General features: G+C 37.0%; 1 protein-coding gene across 1 annotated transcript; it reads right to left on the reverse strand.

The window, feature by feature from the left end:
- LOC143588169 (zinc finger protein 7-like) lies at nt 1–477 on the reverse strand. The gene has a single exon (XM_077069250.1). The coding sequence runs from the start codon at nt 475–477 to the stop codon at nt 1–3; it is 477 nt and encodes a 158-aa protein (XP_076925365.1).
- Between the last annotated feature and the right edge of the window lie 9,432 nt (nt 478–9,909).

Raw genomic sequence — 9,909 nt, forward strand, 5'->3', positions numbered from 1 at the left:
TTACAGCTTGAGATTTAAGTCAAGTGTAAGTTGATCTGAATCTGGTTCGGGGACTGATGGCTGAGAATAAGCCATTTGTGGATCATAATAATAGCTTCCACGCCACATTCCTTCTTGACCATCCACACGGACCCATGTGCCTGCATAGTTATTATTAATAGCACTGGCTGCTGCTACTGTTGTCCCAGTCATTGCCCTGTGTACAAGTGAATGAGCTTGCACTTGCACACCGAGTATCGGATCAAATGACCGTGTGTTGAGTGAATGGAATCTTCTAGCGGCATCTCTCTCCCGCTTGTGCGCGTTTTGGTGTCCCCCGAGTGCTTGTGCACTGTAGAATTTCCTCTTGCAGAACTGACATACTTTCACCAAGACCGGTCTCGATTGTGAACTACAAGAATCATTTGTAGCTTGCCTCAAACTAAGATCCAACCACTTCTTGTGATTTTCTTCATCTTTACCTTCTCTGATATTCATCAAGACTGGATATTATTGTTAACAAAATATGTTTTGTTTTTTGAGATAAGCTATGTGTAGAGTAGGCCTTAAAAATGGGAACAAAGAAACACATGTTTAACAGATTTAACTGGTGATGGCTTGTCAAACTGTAAGTTTGTGGCAAGCCCTTGAATTATTTCCCACTTGCTATTTAATGCTCTTTTTACTACTTTCTGTGTAAAGGCACTGACTTTATAGTTTAACTTTACATGGTTCTCCTCAAAGTTTGCTAAAAATGTATATAGCAGATATATTTCCAATTAAAGTCCTGTCAGAAATCTTAATATTTATTTGGACTGTCTGCCATTATCTAATTATGCAGATGCTACATATGACATGGACTATGGGATTAATGCTATATGCAGTAATGAAAATATTCGGTAACACATGTTGTATTTCTAGTTTTTTGTTATTTAGCCAAATTATGTAGCAAATGATAATATAACATATATTTTTATTGTGTCATTAGTAGCTATGGTTTTATGCATATTTTGATGGTATATACTTTCTCCACCTATCGTGTGTCGACAGATGCAATTAACCAACTACCAAATGATTCAACATATTACCTTGTATCGATAATGTTAAAGGACGGATGCATCGATACAAACAATTGTTGAAGGTGGAAGATGGTGTGAAAGAGGTTTGGTGTGACATGAAGAAGTGATTAAGATGAATGGGGAACATGTTGGGTGGAAAATATATGAAAGAGACATATTGAAGAGATTTGTGGGGACCTATGAAGATCTAGTGGCACTTAAACAGGAAGTCCCAGTACATGACATGAGACCTCCAATCTTATAATTACTGAGATCATTAAATTTCAAGACAGAAAACTGAAGTTATGTCCTGGAGAGCGACTGTGCCCTGCCTTAAGATCTTGTGAACAGGAAGTAGGGATGCCGATGGGTTGGGTATGGCACGGTAATCCCAGGTTTGCGCATATTTATGTCTGGCCTTGTGTGGTTAATTGGTTATAGTTACCCGTTGGGATGCCCATTACCCGAAACTGGATGTTAAACTCACATTGAAAACCGACTTGAAATATTAAATACTCAACTACATTTCTAACCATTATATAATTTCAATAAATTTATTGTTTCTATTTTTTCCTACTATTCATTGTTTTTGTTTAAGATTATATAATTTATTTTTTGCATTGCCAGTTTGTCGTTATGGCGACAAAGCGCAAATATATAATGTTTGGCTGTCAATCCGCTACGTCTCAGCTCTATGATGCAGGAGGTTAAGATGCAATCAGAGGCTTTAAAAACTATACTACACTTGCATTATACCAAGAATTAGTATCAGAGTTCAATTAATGTGCTACTCATTAAACTCCAACGTTATGCGTATAACCAAACCAAGTACACGAATAAATTACAGGATCTAAACGATTCTTTCTCACGCGTGTAGAATTTTGCTAGCTGAATGTATATTTTGCTAATAATATGTGAGCAAGTGGTGATTTGTGCGTTATTATTCACGCAAGGTGTGATTTTAGATGACGATGAAATAAGATAGGACACACCAGCAAAATCATATGCGCAATCATGACTTCACGTATCTCGTAACTATATAAAAGACGTGATTACTCCTCACATGACTAACATTGTAACATGTATAATGCATCATATATTAAATAAGCTGCCAACTCCATAATTTTCTCAAAAGTATCTCTTTCATCCTTTTCAATTTTCATTTACTCCTGTACGTACTTTTCTAATTAATTATTACAAACCAAACATACCCTACATAAACTTAATTCAGCACAGCCACATAAAAAAAAATGAATAGAAGCAAATTTGTTGTTATTGAAAAACTATTAAAGGATTCAATTATTATAGATGTGTCACTTAAAGATAAGCATATATATATAGTGCATATAGTAATTCAGTTTTTTTTAACGGTAATGAAATCCAAACTAGCAAGAAGCAAACATGCAGCATAATACAACTCCAAATATTGCAAATTTGATCTATTTTTATCCATAGAAACCCGGTGTTCTTGATATCCTCGAGCAATTTAAAGAGAGACCTTCTTATTTTAGAACACCACATCGCTTCTTGTTTTCCACATGCACCAATATGATGATAACATTACTGAAGAAATACTAACCGGACCCCGGGCAGATTACGAGTAACCTGGGGGTTAGATAGATGTTTCCCACGAGGGGTTAGACCCAGAAAAGATGGTTCTTCTGATAACCTGCAAAACAGACACCGTGAGAAGGGGCCCCCCTTCTCAGTGACAAGCTCACGGTGTCTGTTTTGCAGGTTATCAGAAGAACCATCTTTTCTGGGTCTAACCCCTCGTGGGAAACATCTATCTAACCCCCAGGTTACTCGTAATCTGCCCGGGGTCCGGTTAGTGTTTCTGACCCGGATGATCATAGGCACATATGATGGTATATCTGACCCGGATGATGGTATATCTGATGGTATATCTGACCCGGATGATCATTTGAACAGATTCATAGCGGGGGCAACCGTCAGCAATTGGACGGAACCTACGTGGTGTTACATGTTCCAAATGACGCTTGTTGGGCCAGCTAGAGCGTGGTTCGATCGTCTACCGGTCAACCACATCTACGACTGGGCAGACTTCCAACAGAAGTTTAGCCAACACTTCAGCCAACAACGAAAATATACCGAGGAGCAATGGACAATCCTCAAATGCATTCGAGAGGAAGATGAATCTTTGCCAAACTTCATCACTCGCTTCAACTCAAAGAAGCTAAGTCTGGGTAACATTAGCGAAGATCTTGTTCGCGCTGCTTTTATTCAGGGCGCGAACGACCCAGAGCTCATCCGCACCTTAACGGGTAAAGATGGCATGCCATCCACATGGGATGCCATCATGACAGCAGCTAAACGCTTTGCGGAAACTGAGAGGCAACTGGGTAGAGACCTCCCAGAGAGCACAAACCTCTACACCCAGAGAACAAGAGAAGACAACGTCCTTACCGCCCGATTAAACAAAAAGCGGAAGCTAGGCATTTGGCAGTCAAGGGTAAACTTTGACGCCTCATCCGGCTTGCAACATCGGTTAGGCGGAAGGGATAATGTACAGTCAAACCAGAACTCCAGATGGACGCCACTCACTAAAAGCGTCACCGAGATATTCGCCACTGAGGAGCTCCCATGGCCAAAGCCTCCAATAATCCGACATCGTCACAATGCTGATCGGAGCATCACTCACTAAAAGCGTCCCCCGGCGAAGACGATGACGGCGATATTGGCGTCACAGAGAATGGAAAGATGAGTGGTGGACTGGTGGTGGTAGCAACCTGACGGATGCCACCTGAATATTCATAGAGCTTCCTCCGTGTGTGGTGGTAGCAACCAACGGCCGAGAGTAGGGTGGAGAAGGTGATGGTCTTCAAAGTGAGTGAGAGAGATTGGAGAGATGAGAGACGGGGAGAGAGAGAGAGAAGAGAGAGAGAGAGAGTGTGTGTTTTTATTTTTAGTTTAATTATTAAAATATTTTTATTATTACAATGTTTTTTAAATAAATAGGTAAAATGACCTGTTTGTCCTCATGTGCAAGACACATAACCAGATTTAACAAAAAAATTTAACTGGGTTAGTGACACAGGACGAAGCGTAAAAGGGATTTGAAACATGATGTATGCATTTTGCTATTTCTTTCATTAAAGGACGTTTAATGAAAATCAGATTAAACGTAAAGGACGTCTTTTGCCTTTTTGTCTTTAGTTTTAAAACTTATCGAGTGACTGCCTAGTTTCGTACATAAAAATCCAATATTTTTTTTAGTTTTTTTTTATGTATGACGCAAATCAAGCAATGTATATACACACCCTTCATTTACTTTAAATTTACCGAGAAGTTCAGTCTATGAATTATAAAGTTTAGATTATTTATTTTAAAAAATGAATTGGATTTATATATAATACAAGTTATTATATATACCTAGAACAAAAATTAAAAAACAACTGGGGAAAATTAGAAACAAATCGATTAAAACTGACAATGAAATAAGTATTTAAAAAATGGTTATGTGGAGAGTGAATCGAACTTGCATTTATTTAGCTTTTAGTTTTAGAACTAGTATTGAGGAACGCGTTGCACGGGTCATTGTATAGTATGTTAGACATAGAGTAGCGTTAAGACGATTAGATAAAGAGGATGTGACAGTTTATATAAGTACATGCGTGCCCAATAAGCTAAAGAAACACAAAAGCTAAAAGAAAAATATAACATTCAAGAAGAAGTTTGAAGACGGATTAATAGCAAAAGTTCATGATTTAACTATAGACCCCAATTGTACTAACATAACTTTGAGCAGCTTTTCTATATCCAAAAATAACAACAGCAGCTAGTCCAGGTGTTTAGTCAAACGTTGACCACTAAAGAGTGCTTACCATTCTAAAATACCTTGCAACAACCAAGTTAAATCGAACCCAAAATACAAAAACCTAAAAGAAAATCTCTCATAATTTGGTTTTCTAATCAGGTCACATATGGAATAAATTCCCCAAAATACACACATGGAATTTAAGCAATTATAAATCCATACAATTGTAAAGCCAAACATTAGAGTTTTATGTTGATGTCACATGACAATAGAATCTATACACTTTCAAACTACATAATCCAAAGGTTAAGTCTATGAACATCATGATTTACAAACTAAATTACCTAAATTTCCAAAGTAGACGATAGTCTTCAGCATAGAGTCATTTTGTGACAGATATGTAACTGTCACTGAGCAGCACACGTACCACACCAACGATACTCCCTTGCCACTGTTTCGAACTAAGATATATTAATCTACATTTCCAACCATGCCTGTTAGTTATATAAAATTATGAGAGAAAAAAGAGAGCATTATCTCTGAAGCTTTAACAATAATGACAACACAACATCAACATGAATTGAGCAATATTGAATAAACCCAACAAAACCCTAACTAAAAAGACTATAAATCACCTGCTAACAGCAGTGATCTTTAAAAGTAACTAAAGTCTAAAACTGAAAATACCAAAAAAAAAAAAAAGACGAACCCCAAATAACCGCTAGAACACTCAACAATTCGGTCCCGCTCTCGTATGTACTTGTTGTGTAGGAACAGGTCAGAATTTATGCTCACCCCTAGAGTTACGACCAACAGAAATTAACAATGACGATTCAATAAAATTCAAGACTTCAAAAACTAAACCTAAAATCATGAACTAACCACAGAAAAACCGAGAAACGTAGTGAAAGTATGACACATTTATATAAGAATTTCATTAAATGCCTTATAGGCACAATTCGGCTTAACAATCCACCTTTGAGCTCAGATCATCATGGCTGCAACTCTGGTTGCTTGTTTCCAAGCAACACAGTTGCCACGCCAAGCACCTCATGTGCGTCGTATCGAAGAGCACAGATATTCACAATAGATACTCAGAAATCCATCATAGCCTTTCTGAAGCCCAACTGGACAGGCATGCATTTCATCGAACACCTCATATGCACCTCATCTAAGGTCACAATAGAGGCAAAAATGGAACCCAGCGATAGTCAAACATCATCGTCTTACCTCCACAATTGCTGCCACCTAGGTTTCCAAAATGGAATCCGGCAACAACAATCATCGCCACCAAAAACGGCTTAAAAAGGCCACCGACAATGACGGTTTGGCACCACCTACGCCTGCCGTCTATGCACATATAACTCATTTCTTACAATTAAAATTCAAGACATGTGCATTCTTATGCAACAATAAAATAAAATAAACTACTTCAATATACTTTCAGAGGCTACTCATGTTGTAGCTTGTACACCAAGCTTTGGTACTTGATGCTTTAAAATTTGTTTTCAATTCTTTCCCATTCCACAGTAATTTTCTGGCTGCATTTTATGGTTTTGAGTTTTGAACTATTAACATGCATAACAAATTCCTTGTTATGCGCATCAAACATCCAATTTAGCAAACTCTAATCATACCACTGATCCAAACTTAAATAACACAAACAGAGCATCACAACAATCATCCATACCTTGAAGATGAGGCATTTCAATAAACGTTCTCTTGATGTAGCGAACACATCTCACAGGCTCAGACACATATCATCGTCATCTTGCCTTCAATGGAATACGGCAACAGTCGTAAGCGGAGCATGGCCACCTCCACCCCAACCATAAATAACCAAAAGTCGCCAGCTTCCTATACTACCGTCGCCCAGGGTTCCAAAATAGACGAAATCGGAGTCACAATAGTAGGCACTCAATGTCATACTTTCGGAATCCCACAACAGACAAACTAGAGCCATTAATAGACGAAATCGGAGCCACAAAAGTAGGCACAACACTACCGTGATACTTCCAGCCACGACGGTTGGAGATGTCGTTACAGACGATGGTGGCTGGTGGTACCGGAGATGAAGAAAGAGAGAGAAGATAGATAGTGGGTGTAAAGACCGAGTAAACAATATGAATTCTGAAAAAGAAGAGATGATTGCCTGATGAAATACCAAGAACTCAACGCGTGTAAAGAAACCAATACGTGGCAAAGGGTACCATGTCCAAAGCATATGTTACAGATATTAAAGCAGCTGGAACCACAAAAGCAACACAAAGTACAAAAGCACATAAATTGTTAAGAAAGTTGTGTTTTAATATATATATATATATATATATATATAATTTTAGTTTTACGCTGTGTTCTTATGGAAAGAAAGAAGGGATTTGGGAAGGAATTGAACTTTGTTTGCGTTCCAGAGTTCTTTTTTGTGGAGAGAAAGAAAAGAAGAGGAATGAGAGGGAAAGATTTAAAGAGTAAAATTATTTCCTTCCCAATTAGGATGATTTGGAGAGAAAGAAAGAATCAAAACCACGTTCAATTTTTACATTCCATGTTTACCCCTATCATTCACATGGCGCCAATTTCTCTCCACAATACCCGCCATATCTTCAACCACCTTCAATCATAACCTTCACAATTCTGCAATCATTCAGAAGAAGTAACAGAGAGAATTGAAGACATTTGTGTTTCTCACTAGAGGTTGAGGTAAAACCAGAATCAATTTCATTTTAATTTGATACCAATTTGTACAATAATAGCTGTAATTTAATGTTAATATTGGGGTTTTTTTAACCCTAATTCAGTTCACACCATGTATGCCATTGTAAAAATTTCTTGGATATCAGTAGTTATACATATAGAGGCACACAATTATTATTTTTCTTCACCATTTGATACATATTCGTTATGATTTTGCTTGTTATCTGTTATATTAGACACTTGAATTGGTAAACAATGAAGAAGAAGAAGATAAAAGCTAGGTTAGAATGATTATATTTTGGCTATTATTAGGTATTAATAGGATTTATTTGTATCAGATTATATGTGTAGTCAATGATGCTAAAATCAGAAATGCTTTTGTAGCATAATACTCTATTTGCAACCACTTAGCACAGATAAGTTTTTGAGATAGAACAATCCATAATATTAACTGAAAAGGATGCCACATAGGATCAATTTTACAATCGCAAAAACGGGCAGGTCAGATTATGCTGGTGGGTATAGATGAGTTTGAGCTGAAACAATTTGCTTAAATAAGTAGCATTTCAGTTTAGATAAAAATAGGTATTTATTAAAATAAGTTCGGGTTGAAACTTAGACGACTAAAATTAATAATTACAGAATTTGTGATTATTATTTACAAAACGAGGAGGAAGGGTTGGTTTTAATGACGGACTTCAAAGTTTACACTTTATTCAGCATCTGTTCTTAACCAAGTGGATCAACATACTAGCACCAACTAGTCGAGTACAGTGTTTAAATAGTCTAAAATATGCATACTACCAGCTACATATACTTACACTTTGTATATGGTAGCCAACTCATACTAAATAGTCCACACATCTATGTTGATTTATTATAGATGGATAATCATATACGCAAGGTAGTTGAACTTGTGCGAGCCCGACAATTGCTAGCAGCTCATCTGATTTGCTTATTGGTGGCATTCGTTGCACTACTTAGACTTCCAACCAGAAAGTGCGTTAATTTACCTACTAGAGATGAAATTGTACATCGGCGATATATACGAGAAGAGATGTTACACAACCTTTTAAACGGTGGCAAATGTCGTGACCTTATCCGCATGAGTGAGAAAGCTTTTATGACATTGTGTAGTATCTTAAAGCGTGATGGTGGACTTCGACCTACTCAACGCACATCTGTTGAAGAGCAAGTTGCAAGTTTTTTGCATATTGTAGGTAACGATTTGAGAAATCGGTTTACTTCTTGGCTATACCGTTGTTCTGCATCAACTACCAGTCGGTGCCTCCATAGAGTTTTGCAAGAGATAATATCATTAGAAGGTCGATATATTCAACAAGCTAAAGGTGATATTGTCCCAAAAGAAATTCAAGAAAAAAAGAGATTTTATCCTTTTTTTAAGGATTGTATCGGTGCAATTGATGGAACACACGTCCGCGTCAGAGTACCTACTAAGGATGCCCCTAGATATAGTGGTCGTAAGGGATACCCGACAATAAATGTACTGGCTGCTTGTACATTTGATTTGAAGTTTACATACGTGCTAACTGGATGGGAGGGTACAGCATCAGACTCTAGAATTATAAAGAATGCATTTACTAGAGATGACAAACTAGTAATTCCCACGGGTAATTTCTTAAAGCTGAATTTAACTATATGTGTAATTGTATATTATAATACTAATTACGACCTGTTTATAGGTAGATATTGTTTAGTTGACGCGGGTTTGCCTTATACAAGTACCCTAATGACACCATATAGAGGTGTTAGGTATCATTTGAAAGAGTATTCCACCCGTGCCCCTCAAAATGCAAAGGAGCTATTTAACCTTCGTCATGCATTGCTACGCAACGCAATTGAACGAGCATTTGGTGTCCTAAAAAGAGGTTTCCTATCCTAAAAAGAGGTTTCCTATCATTAGAAGTACAACAGAACCATTCTACTATTGTGAAACACAATCTGACATCTTTTTGGCATGTTGTATTTTACACAATTTTTTACTTGAAGAAGATCGAGACAAAGATCTTGAAGATGAGGTCATGCAAGAGGTGTTAGATGGACCGCAAGAGGAAGATCGCCAAAATACAAGAAACATACATGAGGGAAATACCGAATACGAACAACTAAGGAACTCAATTGCAAGTCACATGTGGAATAACTATATGATGCATCCAAACAATGAAATAGATATGTCAAAGTAGTTTAATAATAGTACATTATAGTATTTCGCATTGATTTTGTATTGACTGTTATGGTTTCAATTAATTGGTAATTTGGTTCTTTTTTAATTACTTGTGTGTGCATATATTAATTCTTTTTAGCAAAAGCAACTATTTACATATATAAATAGTCGAATTATATTTATGTTACCATGTAGATAGCTATGATGAGCAAACA

Source organism: Bidens hawaiensis, unplaced genomic scaffold (assembly GCF_021521415.1).
Source record: "Bidens hawaiensis isolate Kalapana, Puna unplaced genomic scaffold, B.hawaiensis_p1.1 tig00036089_1, whole genome shotgun sequence".
In the NCBI taxonomy this organism is placed as follows: Eukaryota; Viridiplantae; Streptophyta; class Magnoliopsida; order Asterales; family Asteraceae; genus Bidens; species Bidens hawaiensis.